The sequence below is a fragment of the Simochromis diagramma genome, unplaced genomic scaffold (genome assembly GCF_900408965.1).
Source record: "Simochromis diagramma unplaced genomic scaffold, fSimDia1.1 OVJJ01000602.1, whole genome shotgun sequence".
NCBI classification, from domain to species: Eukaryota; Metazoa; Chordata; class Actinopteri; order Cichliformes; family Cichlidae; genus Simochromis; species Simochromis diagramma.
In genome coordinates this window covers 9,614,072-9,632,012 of record NW_024387040.1, presented here as the reverse complement: position 1 = coordinate 9,632,012, position 17,941 = coordinate 9,614,072, and the positions used below count along the sequence as shown (strand labels likewise).

Below are 17,941 nucleotides of genomic sequence, written 5' to 3'. Positions count from 1 at the left end.
GTGTGGATGTGTGTGATTTTGAGCAAGCGTTTTATGCAGAAAAGCATAAATGAAAAACAAAGACAGAGGCTGCAGTGGGCAGTTCTCACGATTCTTAAAATCTGTTTTACTTCACTACTAAGAAATTATTTGTATTCTTTCCACAGCAAGGGCAAAGAAGAAGGAACAGCAGAAGCACAGACTTAGCCCACATTACAGCTTATTTATGATGCACCATCTAAGCTGCAATGTGTAGACGTGGGTTTGCAAGACTCACGGACAACATACTGTAAAATATGTTAATCTAATTAGTCCTTGCAATTAAACACATTTCTGTGCTTCATTGGCTTTATTTTTCCAGTAGGGGGCAGTGCTGTTCTTGTTTAAGATCACACTAGAGCCATATCCCAGTGTATACTTAATATGGCTTCATGATTAGGTGCAAAAACTTTCACTGACAAGATAACACACAGTTTACAGGGAGAACATTATTGAATTATTATTGAATTACTGAGTTAGTTACAAAACAAAGGTAATCAACACCTTCATCAACACCACAGAATAATGTTGGTGTTTATTACCTATCTGTGTGTAATAACACAGATTGGTAATAAACACCAACACAGAAAACAAACCTGTCCCTTCCCCTGGTGTTTCTCACCTATGCTGTCCGGGACGACCTCCAGCAGGTTCTGTGTGAGCAGCAGGTCTGTGAGAGCCAGCAGGCCATTAAGCTCTGACGGGAGCTCCTCCAGACGATTCTCCGACACATCCAGACACACCAACCTACGAAGGTTTCCCAGCTCCTACACACACACAAACACATAAATTACCACTTACAGTGAGCTATAGAGACACAATACAATCCAGCAAACACAAAAAGAAGAAAACTGCTAGTGGGAGTAAATTCTGCATGAAAGCAACAGTTTGGAACTTCATGAAAATCAGGACATTTAAACAAACAAACAAAAAAACGAAAAAGCTGTACTTACTGGTGGTAATGAGGACAATTGGTTACGGTCCAGCCACAGCTCCCTTAGGTTGGGGAGAGCGCCGAGGGTATCCGGCTAAAGGAAAGTAGGGGAGAAAAGACAGAGTGAGTGGCCATATTTTTATGTAAAATCAAATTTGTGTTAAAACGGCACGTTGTGCAGATCGTGCTTCATTTGAAATCTGTTAGAGGGGCTGAGAATTTGGAAAAGACAAATCATGTGACATCTGTGGATGACTGTTACAGAAAGATCTGATGTCAGCCTCAGTTATACCACAGACCGCTTCAGATGCTTGAAGCTGAAATCAGCGCTGACTAATCCCACTGGATTCCGACTTTCAGTTTGACTTTTCTGACACATGAGTACCAGGTGTGCTTTCTTACCATCTCTCTTCTCTGGCAGCTGACACACACACACACACACACACACACACACACACACACACACACACACACACACACACACACACACACACACACACACACACACACACACACACACACACACACACCAACAGTGCCGTCTTCTTCTCGTCACTCATCACTTTTGTTTTATTTGGTCGTTTTTGCACTTCACTTGAGTCCTGGCCATCTGGCAGGTTGTCAAAAAAGTTCACTAGCTCAAGAAGTTCTGTTGTCCCGTGTTGTCCACGTCACATGGGCAATCGTATAAAAAACATTCCCATAAACCTCCCTCTCGCCAGGCACCTCCTCCAGTTCTCCCTGGGGAATGGTGAGGTGTTCCCAAGACAGCTAAGAAGCATAATCTGGTCTCCTCCAAGTCAGATGTACCCAAAAGTGCCTTATCAACTTCCAGAAGACATCCCAGTCAGATGTTTGTAACACCTCAACTGGCTGCTTTGGATACAGAAGAGTAAAGGCTCTACTCCGAGTCTCTCCTAAAGACTTATCCCTAAGGGTAAGTAAGCCCAGAAACCCTTCAGAGGAATCCACCCACAGCCCTTGGATATAGTTGAGGGTATTTAACCGGTAGGCTCAATTAGCTAAAGTACTGCTTCAGCTTTGCCTTTACTTCTGTTTTCACCAGCTACACCAGTAAAATTACTTCAAATCTCCAACTCTACACTTTTCCCGAGTTGGAAAAATATGCCTTTGATACTTCAGGCAACAATCCCCACAAACCTGTAGAGGACAATTCAAACTTTGAAACAGAAGCTAAATAAAAATTAAAGGTGACCCTATTATGCTGTTCCTTGGTTTATATCAAGTATGTAATTTTACAATGGTAATAATGAGGTCAGGAAATGTACAAGTAAACCTCAGATCTCATAGATGCACAGGGGCTGCACAAAAATCCAACATAAGATAAATACGGATTGAACCATTCAAGTATGACAGGTGAGTACAAGAATCAGCACAAAAGCTCTCCTTTAAATATGCATATGATCTTTCCGTGTATTAGTGTACTGAAACAGAAACTTCAGGACTTTCAGAGACTTCTAGTCTGACACCGATTTCTTAATCTAATGTTGGTAAATTCAGATTCTGATTTTAGGAAAAAAAGTCAACTGAAGGATCTTGAAATGAGCTCAAATTTAAAATATTAAATAATGAATTAGCATGTAAGCTGGCTGAGCGATGGTCTATGACAGGCATGCAGGCAAGGTTTCATCATGATGTCAACTGTTTGTTCAGCCTCCGCCCTCGTCAGGACATGAGACATTGTTTGCTCTGTCCTACAGAGACAGGTGGGTGTTCCCGGGCTAAAACCGGCACTCACTCTGGGGTAGTGCAGGCAGGGCTTCACTTCTTTCAGACTGGCTGGGCTGCGTTTGGTGAAGTAAACATGTGGTCTGGATCATAATTACTGTGGTGGGACTGTGAGAGGGATATTTGTGATACGTGTCAATTTGAGAGTGTGTGCGTGTGTGTATGTCTGCTCTACTGGTTGTGCGAAAATGAAAAATATTATTTTAAGACACAATCAAGGGTGTTGTCTGAGCACGATGATGATCATTTAAGGGGATGAGACGCTGACTTACCAAAACTTCCAGTTCATTGCTGCCCAGGTCCAGCTGTTCCAGTTTCACCAGGAAAGAGAGCGACCTGTATCAAAGCACAACCGGTTACGTCACACAAATATGTGCACTCAAAGAACAAAGAGCTCCGGCTCCAACTGGTAACAGCATACCATTCATTCACATGTAGTGGTGTACATTCATAAACCTGCTGTTACAAGTAACTCGTGGTGTGTGCCTTTCCCGAAACGTCTACAGTAATTGACAGGTAAAAGTAGCAGTGACAAAACACCCCAATGAAAAATGCGGAGAGTGAAATATGTATGTGTGGTATGAGCAGAGATGAAAAACTTACGTGGGCAGAGACTTCAACAGGTTCTCCCTGAGCTCCAACGTCACCAGGTTGGCCAAACTACAAAAGCAGGAATGGCAGAGAACACGAGGCACATAAATGAAGAGAAACAAAAAATATGAGGGGCAGGAGTTGGCAGGTGAAGAGAATAAAGGATGGGGGAGGAAAAGAAGGGAGAGGAGAGGCAGGCTGGTTAGTCAGATGGCGGGTCTGTTCGTCTGGGCTGCCAGGCGTGGTGAGGGACTCTTCCATCTGTCTGAGAACAGCAGTGGCCCGCAGCCTCCTCAGAGCACATCGGTACTCCTCGAGAACCTGCACGCTCGCTTTATTCGTGCACATCTGTAAATCTCAGTGGCCACAGGCTACAGTTGCCCCTTTTTGCAACCTTTAAGCACTTAGGTTCTCAATCTTACGCCTGTGAATTGTCACTAAAGTGTGCACAGCGACTGCTGCACCCTCTGCTTTTGGCACAAAATAAGGAAATCTGATGCCAAAGACAGATATCAGTAGAGATGTGTGAGGCGCCTCAAATCTTAAAAAAAAAAAAACTGCAAGTCCAAATACAAAAGATATGAAGACTCATTACTTTGCTGTAACATCAGGATTTCTTTCCTCCTTCTTTTGTTTAGAAATGGATCATTAAGCTGGTTTTACGGTAGAATATAGGCAATATTTTAATGATAAAAATGTCCCAGTCTACTTTTCCTACAACTTTTTACAGTGTTTTGTTCTTCATCTCGTTACCCAATTGTCCCAATTCTAATTACTACCACTGTAATGTTGTGCAGTGAACCATGGCTAGCATTGCTTTAACAAGACTTATAACTGCAGAAGCCTTGAGGTGGATGGTTTATGCTCAAAGAGTATTCATGTATAATAAATTAACCTCTCTGTCATTTTAGTCAGTAAAACTGTTTGGTCGCCTTAGGGCCTAAATGGATCATAGTAAGAATGCTCTGTATTTAACGTCAAATTAACGCGTGTCAGTAAAGTGTACATGTCTGGCCCCTCGTGGGATTGTCATTTTCCAACATGGAAACACTTTCTCTGCCTGTGCGAAGCCAGTTCGGCCTGACTTCTGAGAACTGGTCCCACATTGCAGCAGGTCTGAGAACTAAATGTGATACAGCAAAATTTGGGGTAATATTGTAAGAAAGTAATTGTGAACAGATCCTTCAGGCTTCAGTCATTTCTTGGGGAGCCCTTCCTGTTGCCGCTGACATGGCCCCGGTTCATCCTGAACACAAGAATATTTGGCTTTGGTTTCAATTTAGTTTAGTCTCTCCAGGCTTGCAATAATACTATAACTATTGTGATCTTTTAAGTTCGGTTTCATTTGTTTTTGCATAAAATTAATTTTTCTTCATCTAATAACCAGCAATGGCAGAAAAATGCGCACTTACATGAAGTACAGTAACACAGCACTCACTGTCAACTATTGGCGCAACCAATCATGCATACATTCACAGCCACCCCTCATTCCCAAAAGCCAATTTTAAGCCAGGAAATACCCTGATCTGTGGTTCCAACTTTCCATTCATGAGTTTTTTTTGTGCTTTGCCAACTACCAGCTTGTTGGCACCGGTTGTTCTTCAGTAAAAAAGGAATGAACCTGGCTCTAGATTAGGCACCGGCATCGGCACAGTGCTGGAAAGAGGACAAAGGGGCCTTTCACGACGTCCCAGACCAGGAGCAAGGTTTTTCATTTACAATGAGATAAAAGATAGCCAATGCTCCCACTTGCGTCAGTGTTGCTTTTATTTTTTTCTTAATCTAACCAAGAGGAAAAACTGAAAAAATAAACAAAAACAATCCTTTTAACTTATCAGATTGTCTTCTATGAGCCATAATGAGCGTGTACATACTTTCCAATGTCGTTGGGCAACATCTGTAATGACACATCATTGAGGGCCAGGTGAGCGAGCGCTCGGAGTTGAGTGAAACCATCCGGCAATCTGAGGCACAGAGAGAGAGGAAAATGGTGTCTGTTATATTTTAATGGCAACAGCCAACTCACACACTGACTACTAGCCCTCCACATCTGTTAAAGAAATCAGGATCAAAGTTTCTGCCAGCTGTTCAATCACTTTTCCATAGTAGGAACGGAGAGATATTGATGACAGGGGGTAAGAAGATGATGAAGGTGAACGAGGCTATAATGGGAATTAACTGGTATCCTGGTTAAGCCAAGCGGTAGTAAGCACGCAAAACAATGATCAGCTCCAGACATGTGTTCATTTACTGTTCCTAATCCTTACTTAGCAGTGAAACGAGCGTCACACTCCACAAACTCGATATACTGTTTACATGCACACACACGAACAACTACAATATTTAAAAGTTCAGTTCACTGCACACTTAGCAAAGTAATTAGAGCAAAGAAAATGACACTCGTGCTTCATTTCGTCTGTCAAAACAGTGTTGCCCCCACAACTCTGCTCTCGTTACTGTATCTGGGAATACCCCGTTCTTATATTTTCCCACACTGATCATAAAAAATAATGGGCTGTTGAAATGCACTTACCTGGAGAGGGGGTTTCCACTGAAGTCTGCAATCTCCAAGGCCCTGCAAAACTTAATGCTCTCTGGGATCTCAGAAATATCTGCAGGAGAAAAAGAGAAGAAGGAGGAGGAGTCAGCGTTGTGGATGCACAGATGTGGATCGTGAAACGAGCTGATGCTATAGAGCGAATGATTTTAAAAAGTTCCTCATAACCACAACCAGATGCCAAAGAGCAGAGAAGTCAGAGAAAAGAAAATGAGAGAAAAATGAGACGTTTTTTTTTTTTTTTGCAGAGGTCAAAAGTGTAGCAGTACATCTTGATTTTCTCAGGGATGCACTGATTGTGAAGATCTAGGCCAATAGTGGTGATTAAAGACACATGTACATATGTGTTTCAGCTAATTCACGTGATTTTTGTTCTTATTAATGACCATTTAGAGTCAGGAACCAAATAATTATTCATTATGAAATAATATCTATCCTTTTTCAAAGTCTTGCAGCTCTTCATCGCATGAGCTTTGAAAATTTAGTACAAAATTAATTTAACCAGCTCATTCAACAGGGCTGATATCAGTGCCAGTTCTAATAGTGTGGTATAATTTTAATATTTACATTAGCATTTTGTTTTCATGTTCCTTTTTTCAATTCAATTTAGTTTCATTAGGTTTCAAAACTACATTTGCTTGTTTCAGTTTTTAGTCATGTTTTATTGCTTAATATTTAGCCTTTATTCTTTTATTAAAGTTTTTATGATTTTGATATAATAAGCACTTGTCAAAGGAAACACCTTTTCAAAGCAAGTGACTTATGTTTACACAGAGATCTCAGTCTCGAGAAAATCACAAACACTTCTTATGGTGGCAAAAATAACCAAATGAACATAAATTAAAACTAAGGTGAGCACACGATACCATATCAGTTATGGCTCAGTCACACTAAAAGACCTCTTTGTGGCTAGGGTAAAAATCTGTGGTTGTCCAAAGACTGCATTTAACGTTTGAGATTGTGTCTAAGGAGTTGCGGTGACCAACTGGTTGCCCACAGGTTGAGTGTGCGACACCCACGAGCAGATTCTGGGCGAACACTTTTGATACACAGGTGTTTGCGATCGTCTTCAGACTAACTGCAATCACTCATAGATTGCTGAGGGTTTGCAAATGATTTTTGTCTAATTCATAAACGCAGACAGGTCAGCAGCGTGGTGTAATCAGTCCGAGCCAGTCTCCGCCAATCAGTGCAACTTGTCTGGGACTTCTCTTTGTGATTGAGACTGTGGTCAGCTGATTGAAACTGGTGTATTCTTATTATATTCCTATATAAAAACAAGACTGCCGGGTGCCTTTTTTGAATTAGTTTCAAACCTATGAGATTCTGGCAAGACTGTAAGACGTAACTATGAGTTTTTGTGTGTGCAGAGAGCAACAGATTTGCAGTTTTCACCAGTTTATTACACTTACTCGCCATATTGAACAATTTACATGTAACTGCCGAGTTGGTCCCATTTAATCGCAGACTGACTCTTTCTTTCATTTTATCTGTCCAAACACACCAGCTCTGAAGAAGGCAACTGACTGTGCATGGCCACATCAGTTACATTTGATACATACATCTGAATCTAACTGCATTACATTTCCTGAGTATAAAAGACACAGAGCATTGTGTAATACTATGAAAACCACACCCCCAACAAGGGAAAACAATCAACATGCAACTATGGGCTGAAACACTAACAAAACGCCTTAAGCTGACTGAAAACATTAACTCAGAGCATTATTTTAGTAGCCTATGTTTAGTACAATACAGTCAGTGGAAAGCCACAAACTTTTTCCCCTGGGGTGTGGGTGGGTAGGTGGGACTTGATTGCAGCCCGTCTCTCTAGTAAAATTCATGGCTAAAGATAAAGAAGGAATTAAAGACAGACAAAATTATATAAAATAAAGTTGCAGCCAGATGGTGTGCACGCTTCTATTGCTGTATATAGACCTAAGGTATTATAGATCTAAGGTATTAGGCAAAAAGTGAAAAAAATGAGTAAATAATAGTAATTTTATGATTAAAACAATGCTTCTTCGTGTAAATACTATGTTCAACAGATGCCAAAAAGCATGTCCTGTTTCATACCAACACAGAGCATGTCCACCTTCGGAGTTGACGTGTGTAGCAAACTGGCTGTTCAGTTATGAGTCATCAAACCGACTCTTCACAGTTTAAACGTGAATGAAAGCGAGCCGTTCACCTGCTCCCATCCACCCGAGGTCTTACACAGCTGACCACCTCTGTCGATATCTGCAGCAAGACTCCATCAATAGTTGTTTTACGGTTTCAGTTACTAAACCTTTTGCAGATTTGTTGTCGTAAGCTAAAATATAAGTCTACTAATAACTATGCTGTGATATTATAAATTAAGTTAGAAGTATATAATCATATTAATTTTGGGGCCAATGATTAAAACTTTACATGGGACCAGCAGAAAGTCTCATCTCCTGGACACTGTAGTTGCCTGGCACCCTGAGAGTACGTCCAGAAGGCAGGTCAACAACGCCACCTTACCTTGATATTAAGAGGTAGCAAAATAGTTTGTACAGTGCCAAACAGCTTAAATGTTTACTTTACTCTTGGTTGCTTAGTCTAGTGCACATATAAAAAGGCAGGGGAGGAAATATGACCTAGTGGCATCATTGCAAAGTGTATTTTCACTACTGGATGCTGCAGGTGCACACTCAGAAATCCCTACAGAGCCAAGCAGCCAATCACATTTATCTGGCTCAGCACTGTCCTGCAGCAGGAGTGGGGAAGCAGACAGGCAGACAGATGGGAAAGGCCCTCACAGGCCACTGCACACTGCCTCCTCCAGCACTTGATGCAGTGTGTAGCAGGGCAGATGTCTCCTATCTAACACAGAGACCTTTCTGCCACTACCACGGCGTTTGTGTATGTGAAGTATTCAAGGACGTGGAAAGGGCAAGATATTTGTGCGCATTACAGCAGAAAATAATATCGCTGGGCAAACTCAGACGTGGGTTTCACCTTACCTTTCTGACCGAGGGCAGAATCAGCAGTTTGATTTGGATGGTTTTGTCATTTAGGCGTACATTTATAGATGGCTATCTGAATCTGGCACAGAGGGCTAGCTAATATTTAACTGATCTGACCATGCTCTCCTTACACTGGGGTGCAAAAATTTGTTTCCACTGCATGCTGCAGGTACTGCAGTGACAACGAAAGACTGCTGTCAACCTGAAGCAAACTTAAAGATGTAAAATGCAAATATAAAGATCATAGAAAACTACTCCAGCAATTAATCTGCATACAGGCAGGTTTCATTTCTAAAATCTTCGTCATGGTGTTAAATAAAGTGATGGTTTATGGGAGAAGCTGAAGCTTCATGTCTAACCTTGTGGAACAGGTGATTTGATAAAGTGCTACTACTGGCTTTTTACCCTCACTGGTTTTATTATGATTATTATGATTAGAGTAACAAAGGCTGCTGTTGTGAAGTCTAGAAAAGTGTTTTCTTTGACTTCGCCTGGGTTCGCCGTCTCAGGCACAGAGGCGCCTCTTCACAGCTCACTGTGTGTGTCAGAGAAACGAGGCTTCGGCACGAGGCTGGACCGCTGATATGAAAAATAGATGCTTCTGGGCTTTAACCTTGTATTCTTTTTATTTCTACACATACTTGTGGTACGTTTTACCATCGTCATGCATCGATTTTTAGTCACAGATGCGAATGAAGCGCTTGTGCTGTCTGGCCATGTACAGCGTTGGCTTCATGTTGTCTTTCAACCCCAATAAGACTAACCGCTTTATTTCACTAACCTCATACCACCTGACCCCAATTTTATAACATAAAGCCAATGAACAACACTGAGTATGTGAATAAATGAAGCCAATGTGACCCCTGCATCAGTACTTTCTGCATGTATAAAGAGCACACGTCGTGTCATACTCTGGAAGCTACATTCAGTGACGGGTAAAAACTGTCAGTCCCATTGATATGAAGATGAGTTTAGTTGTTTAAAACCATCAGATTTGGACCTTTTAAGTCAAAGTCACTTCATTTAATGTGAAAATAAGTGGGTGGCAGCATAAAAAGATAAATGTTTGTTAGCGAGGGGTTTCACGGGTGAACACAACTGTCACTGGTGGAAACTTCATTACAAAGTTGGCCAATGAACTTGCCCAATATGCAGTTCTTACTGGTCCTGGGCGATTAAGACACTGGTTATGTCCTCCTGAGTCCTTTTACTTCATGTTTTCTATACTTTGCTAAACAGTGGTGACTTTATTGATTTATGCTGTAAACTAAAGTCACTATCCCCATATGAGGACATACTTTATGACACAAAAATGTGTCAAAGGGTGGTTTTATGAGAGTTATGACAGATGGTTCACAGTGAGCTTGTACCGTTCCTGGAGATGTCCAGTTCCACCAGTTGCATGAAGTTAGCCACCTCAGGCGGGAGTCTCTGGATCTCATTGTCGCTCAGGCCGAGTTTCCGGAGGTTCAGTAGTCTGAAGAAAGGCTGTAAACACACATTAAACAACATTAGTCAGAATAACTCTTTCAATCAGGCTCAATCCACAAGCAGCAGGATGATAGCATTTGAGAATTAATGATCAAAAAAATCTCACGATTTCAGTCCCTGCATTAACTGATGTACTAGTTGTTTCAGCTTTATTAAATGTTCCTTTTTAGACCAGGAGTACTAAGAGCAATGCGATCTCACATAAAATTAAGAGCTGATGATGGTCCACATGCAGCCTCAGGCATATCCACAATTTAGTTATGATTACAGGGCGCAATTAATGATTCCTTTCCTTATTGATTAATTCTACTGATTATATCAACAGCAAACTTGAAACAAGGTCAAAGGTCTGGCAGCAATCCCAAAAATAATACTGCCTCTCTTCAAGGAAGTGTTAACCTTCCCTGAGGGATGGTGATAAAAATATTTTCCAACCAGTTTGTGTTTTTAAAATGGAGTTGCATTTCTGATTATCAAATTACAGGAAAATGCAGAAACTTCTGTAAAATAAGGTAACACAGACTCTTTAATTTAACTATACCCCCACAAAGGCACATTATGAGAAAGGAAAACCCTGTGTGGTGATACAAAACAAAAGATAAGCAGATTAGTGTTTTTGTGGCACAAAAATTGACACACAAGATAAGTAAATGACTCCAACAAACACCTAATAGATAAATTAGTTCATTGTTTTGGTCAAAAGTCCTACAAACGATTTCAGTTGTGTTTCTCAAGTGTTGTTGACATTCCTCTCTGCCCAACCATAAATTCAACATGAAACATCCTTTATGTGCAAAAGAGGGCAGCATCTAAACAACTGGTTTAAAAAAAAAAAGGGGGGGGGGGGGGATTAAAATCCATCCTTATATTCTCCCAAAAAAAAAAAAAAATTCCTCCACACCATGGCAACGGCAGCCAAACAAAGTGGCTTTCGTTCGCAGAGCTGGGAAGAGTGCTGCGGCTGTGGCCGTGCCAAGTGCTTTCACAAGAGCCCGGTTGTTGGAGAGGCGAGCGTTCAGAAACATTCCTCCGCCAGCCGCACTGTGTGCGTGTCATCTGCTGCTCAGATGGACAGACAAGACAAGCTGGCGAGGAGCAGCAAGAGTAACAGGACAGAACTATGCAGTTATTAACCCCTCAATCAGACCCGGATTGTACGGCCCACAGAGGATCCACTGTCCACCCTGTCAACAGTCCCATCGACTGCTCGGACAGGGAGGAACAGCCTTCAGGAACTTGCAGACTAAAGCATTCTGGAAAAGGAATTTGTATAAAGTTATTCTTCGGGTTGTTTTTCTGAACATAGAGTGCACTCACGTCCGCAAGCTTGGAGCCTCGACCTTAATTCAAATTAAACCTCAAGCCATCAGCAGCATCTTCTGCTGAAAACAACTTTTGTGTTTCAATCACCAATGATTCGTTTACTAAACTGAAAAATCAAAACAATTTCTAAGCTCTTCCTTCTCCACTGTGGATTAAAGATTTTTAAAAACCTGCTTACGCTACAGCTTCCAAACCGTTGCATAAATATGAAATAAATCAGATAGCGCCAAATCTTCTTTCATGTGTATTATGAGGATTTTGTCTGACATAAGGGTAAAACAAACATCCCGAGAGAAAGCCTGTGTTTAAGCTTGTGTTCAGCTCCACTGGTTTCCTCAATGACAGACATTTCCTGATAACTAGCGATGCGTTTCGTTTGGCAGGGGTTAAAAGGCATTTATACCCCAAAAATTTGGCTCGTCTTTTGCTGGCAGCGCAATGACGGGCTCGCCGGTACTTTCCAAAATTCTGATTGGAAGTTCCCCACCTGATGGCGAGTGAAATGGGAGGAGAACATAAACAGAGAAAATAAACAGAGAGTGGGCGTTGGCTCATTGAGGAGCAGGTGAGAGGGATCAAATGGCAGAAACGAGAAACAGGAGCTGAGAGGTGATCATGTGAACAGGTAACCATGTGCAGGAGCCAGGTGGGAACCAGCCTCTGGGAGGGGAGGAGGAAACCTTACTGGGCAGAACAGGAAAAACTTAAAGATGAAAAACCCCTCAGGGTGGTGTTAGAACCCCCACACTTGAACCAGAGTTTTTAAGCTCCTGGAGGGACACGACACTACGACTACTGGTTACAGGGAGCTTTTTTCTGCACACTTGTTACCCAGAATTTGATCAATAAGGAGAGCGTAAGTGCCAACACTCCAACGCCCTCCTGTTTTGCCATTACTCCCAGCAAACTCCTGGAATTTGCATTGGTCTCAGTGTTTATTTTGAATAATTGGAACACACGCATCAACAGGTCTCGTGCATTTACCTCACATTACCTAAGTTACCAGATGAATCCAGTCTACATACACAGTCCATACCCTCCGTGCAATATTACCCCATCTGTCACTGCAACCACATCAGGATGAATAACTAAATAAAATGTTGTAAACAAAAACAAGAACAAGAACAACAATAAAATCTGCTCTTGAATGCATCTAATTTCAGAACGGCTAATAAATGTCAGCTCCTTCAATGAGACCCGGGTCTGATGTCTTTGACGCTTCCACCATGACTGATCTATTTTCAAATCAAACACTGGAAAACAAGCAGTGTCATACTGGTCAATGGGTCATCAGGAATTACAAGTTGTGTACCCACACTGTTGTCTCTTCAGCGCAGCGTGGCAGTCTGTTCAGTCACTTCAGTGGGATTCGCAGGACTGCAAATATGTACGTGACGGTAACTATTTCTGGAGCGAGATGACACACTGGTGACAACGAGACCAGTGTGATGCTTTTCTTTTACGACTTTGCAACCAGAGTGTTTTAATGAGGCTCCGACAAGAGCTGTTTGTACAAGGAAGAGAGCGAAGCTGTGAACAGGAGGATGTTTTACTGCATAGCAGCAGGGAGTGAAGGGGGGCAGACCACAGGCGTCAGCAGAGGGCAGTGTGGCAGTGCGGGGTGTCAGAACACTTATAGTAATATGCGGCATATCAGTCAATACAGCCGACTTTCAAGTTTCACTTGTGCCTACAGAAAAACATTCAAACTAGAAACAGTAGCCAAGCCCTAGAAACGCAGACGGTTAAATATTTGTTTGATCAGGACGTCTCGTTCAGCAGACGGGTCAGTTTTTATTGTAGGCACGATGTCACAAACACAAAATAGAAGGTAACTGAAACAGGAACAGAAGGTAAGCTACACATGCTGGACTTCATCAGTTATGAAACAAACACATGGATGTGTTTAGGTTTAATTGACTTTTGATCAGCCTTAAAAAAAAACCAAAAAAAAAACCTCTTGCCTCCCCCTTCACCTAAAACCTGAAGGCGAGGTTCCTCTCTGTCATGGTTTGTTTTGTTTTTCCCTTTTGTGGGTTTTATGCTTTGCATTTATATTTTTGCACCAACTTTGCACGTTTGGTCAGCCTCTGTTTTTAAATGTGCTATATAGATAAAAAAGTGACCCGACTGCATGCAAGTTAGTTATGAGAATTGACACAGCTGCACAGATGCAGTTGGATTCTGGTAAGATTTCACTAGTGGGAGGACTGGGTCTGTTTAACTTGGGTGAAATGTTTTGTGTGCAGTGTGTACTTATTCAGGAAATTCCTCATTGGTATAGAGTAAAATCAAGCCCGATCACCCTGCCTGCTATAGAGAGCAATGCATCTAACAAAAACAAACACTAAGCTAAAGGCATGCTGCCTTTAAGTGCATGGAAACTCCCAAGATGCTTCGTCCTGTTTAGGCTGCATTGCACTCAGACGAGGGCTATGTGCCTCAGGATGTGTTTGCACGCATGCTTGTTCATCACAGTCATCATTTAGGCATACCAAAGGAGATCCTGCTTTGTAGGTCTTTAACTCAGAGCACATGAGTATGCAGAGTATTATAGTCTTCAACACCGGTGTTGTTCGCACGGACTCTACATGGGCGAGTCACCCAGGACTATTTGGCAACTAATTTTAGCATTTTTAAATTTCACTTCTTTTTAAAGTTTTTAAAAGTTCAGTCCCAGCAAGTCAGTGCCCTGGTGGTCTTCTCTATCATTCAGCTGCTTCAGTGTCTTGTCCCAAACGGCACTCCACCGTACTGCACTGCAAATGGCAACGATAGTCATTGTCCTCATCTGGAGGGCCACTCCAGCTACTGTCTAGGATCCTTTATTTGTTCAGTCACAAAGTACTTGGCAAATAACTTCTTTGCAGGGGAAAAATAATTACATAATTTATTTAAGAAGGAATAGCCCAATTGCCACAGTGCCCTAAATCTGTGGAAACACCTCACACTCCCAAGTTAAAGTCCTCTGCTTAACCCACGCACCACTGCACAGACGCTGTCTACACAGCTATGATGCGATCTGAGGAAACACCTGCAATTGGTGAAGTCTCCCAATCCAAGCTATATTTTCTAAATCCTGAGAGTCCAGGAGTCCACTTCACTCTCAGATCACTCCAATTACAACATGCTTAAAGGTTATTATGAATTTCTTTTGTCTAATACTGTCAAAAATGTGTTGCATATTCCAGCTTCAGAACTCCGGCTACAGTAGTAAGACTGTCTGGGCATTAAGGCAGCAGCTATGTGCACTGAAGAAGTCTTAAATCTACATGTATTTCTACATACACTGGAAATACATGTCAACCTCACTTAACTCCAATTAAAATGTGGCTACTTATACCATGAGGAAATCTGGGTGGACTGTACGTGCTTTGTATTAGTGACGTTCGACCGTTAGACCAGGCCTGATGTTTACAGAGGCTGCAGTGTTCCAATCAAGTGATTCCAGTTAGCGTTTAGTTTCCCTCCAATCCCGCCATCCGACTACAGACGGAGCAAGCCGATCTACAAGCACGCACACAAAAACTTAATTCAACCTTCTTCTTTTTCTTTTTTTTAAAACAAAGGGTATTTGCACCGGATCAGGGAGAAACTTCAATCTAAAAAAATAAATAAATGTCGGTTTGTTGACTAAAAGCTACTTTTTAAAAACATATTTCACGAAATTAATTGTAATTCAGACTGAAGAAAAGTTAAGTAACAATCCAAGTCTTCAAAGCTGTGCTGAGGTCATTAAATTGGCTTCCAATTAGTTTTTGACTTAGTTCAAAACTTTATTATCAGTTTTTTAGGCTCTGCGTGGTTGAGGACGTCAATATGTTCTTAAGCTATGAAGCAACTCGACCCATCAGATTATCTGGACCCGGCCGCCTGGTTTTAAGCCCCTTTTTAAACTTTTATGCTCCAAGTTGGTGGAATGATCTTCTGAATCCTGTTCAACTTATAACATTATGACTATTTAATTCAAAAATAAAAGCATACTTGTTTAGTCTTTCTGTAGCCAAGTTGCTGGTCTTAAGTAATCATTTTAATGTTTGCTTTTAATAACTCTCTTACCGAGTCTCTGTTTCTTTAATGGATTTAACTTTTACTTTCATTATTTTTACTACACTATTGTTCCTTTTGTGTTGTTTTTTTCCATCAGTATGAAGCATTTTGCAAAAGTACTATACAGTGTAATGCTAAAGCTTTGTGGCAGCTCATTGTGCTTGATATACGAATAAACTTTTTCTGGCTTAGTGCTAACTAAAACAAAAACTATGCAACTGAACCCACTGGTTCAGGTCTTAGCTTGCTTTAAAAAAAGCACTTAATCAATGGATGCACATATGAAATCAACCCAAGTGTGCCAGAAAGAGGGAAATTACATACGGTCATTAAAATTCTCTTTAATGCACAACTGAAATTCCTATCCAAACATTCCTGAGCCCCCTAATCTCATGCCAAATCTGCCCTGTCAGCCTAGTCCTTATGTCCCCACTCTTCCAAACAGCCATTCCCTCTCAACACACAAACATACACACACACAATCGGGTGAGGGGCTCAAAGAGAAGGGAGGGGAAAGCCCATGCTTTTGTGCTTTCCTGAACTCTTTCAGTGTCCGGGGAAATAAAAAGCTGAGAGGATCTGGTTGACTGAGTAACTTGGTCGGTCACCCGAGAGAGGCTCATTACTGGACGCTTGTCTCTACAGACAGCGGTGGCCATTGTTGTGGTATAAACTCAGTCAGTACATGAGTGGCTACAGACAGAAGGCCGCTCCCTAGCTCTCGTCCTCCTCGTATGTGTAGAGCTATATGAAGCTAAAAGCACCAACACCAGCAGGATTTCAATCTCGGTCATTTCAAGGCCAGTGCTAATGGAGCACATGGAGCAATGTTTGGGCTACTCTGCAGGAGAAGGGGGAGGCGAGGCTTTGGCCAAAACTTCTACACATGAATGATGCCCTAACTGGTCTTTCTTCCCTCCGCCTTCCCACTGTTCCACCTCTCTGGGTTCCCTCCATTTTCCTTGGCAGAGGGACAAAGGCCAAACAGCCAGTCCCACACAGGGCTGTCAGTCACAGTCCAGCTCTAGCTGCTCTCCCCTCTTCCTCCGGCCCAGCCTGGGGATTCCTTCATTGTCCGAGAGGGCACCACAGAGAAGAAGAGGAGGGGGTGAAGACTTTAAAGGAGAAAGTGCTGAAAGATAACAAAAGAAAGGAATGACTAAGAAGGATAGAGAAGGCGTGTGGGGAGAACAGCACAAGGAGAAAAGGAAGATTGTGTGCAAAGTGGAGAGGAGAGAGCCGAGAGAAAGGGGGTGACGGTGGATTATTAATGAAGAATGGAGGGTAAACAATAGAGCCCCACAGTGCTCCGGACAGCCTGCACAACTAAGTGGGACAAAGACTTCAGCTACTGACCAAAAACATAATTCCAACGAACTACAGACACGCATCCTTTATCTCACAAATGAGTAATGGCATTTATTATGCAGTTTAGACTAGTCCACTCCGGTCTAAACACAGTGTGGAGTTTAATGCTACCAGTGGCCTCACCAGAAAACCCACACACGCATCAGCCAACAATACAACCATCCACCTACTCACAACTATAAACTATCATTCCACTTCCTCTGCTCTCACCCGCCATCTCCCACTTTGCGTGTCTGCGTGTGTGAGAGACTGAAGCAAAATACACAAACACACCAGCACTACGCTGCAAATTTCATCTATGAATGGTCATGTGCATTTCATTTAAGACGGTACATCTAATTCTATTAACTCTCACAGAATCTGCAGGAAGCACAGAGAAAAGCAGGCGCATGTATACATACGCCTTTGTTTGGCGTAATTTTAAAAACGGTCCGCATATGCGCCTGAGTGTTTGTGCTCCACTTAAGTGGCACTTTGAGCCATGACTACCCTTATCCGGTTCCAGCAGCTCCCCCGGGAGGGCTGAAAAGGCCACACAGATAGAAGGGCGTGGTGACGGTGGTGTGGCTGACAGCATGACTGCCATCTACAGCGCTTACACCTGTCTAAGTGACTTTGATCAGTGTGGAGCGCAAACGCAACTGAAAGCCAGGGCAAGACATACCTGAGCCTGTCGCCACTTACCAGCAGCTCTGCGTTAGTCATAAATAAACAGGTAAAAATTCCTCTCAATAAAAACTGCTTGGTCATAGAGCAAATAATATAGTGACGGTATCTGGGATGTCCTGGATCAAATATACAAATAAGGCCAATAAATTTTTTCTTATTCGCATCAATGTTCATTCTTTTTTCTGTGCTGGGCCCATTAAA

General features: G+C 42.1%; 1 protein-coding gene across 14 annotated transcripts in view; it reads right to left on the bottom strand.

Moving 5' to 3' along the window:
• scrib (scribble planar cell polarity protein) overlaps nucleotides 1-17,941 on the bottom strand; it is a 77,763-nt gene that overhangs the window by 37,167 nt on the left and 22,655 nt on the right. For all 14 annotated transcript variants that reach the window (XM_040044208.1, XM_040044214.1, XM_040044219.1 and 11 more), the window contains exons 2-8: nucleotides 10,210-10,327; nucleotides 5,826-5,904; nucleotides 5,167-5,256; nucleotides 3,305-3,361; nucleotides 2,974-3,037; nucleotides 972-1,046; nucleotides 641-785 (exon numbers count right to left, since the gene is read on the bottom strand). In XM_040044208.1, the coding sequence (XP_039900142.1) occupies nucleotides 641-785; nucleotides 972-1,046; nucleotides 2,974-3,037; nucleotides 3,305-3,361; nucleotides 5,167-5,256; nucleotides 5,826-5,904; nucleotides 10,210-10,327 (628 nt within the window). The remainder of the gene's footprint in view (nucleotides 1-640; nucleotides 786-971; nucleotides 1,047-2,973; nucleotides 3,038-3,304; nucleotides 3,362-5,166; nucleotides 5,257-5,825; nucleotides 5,905-10,209; nucleotides 10,328-17,941) is intronic.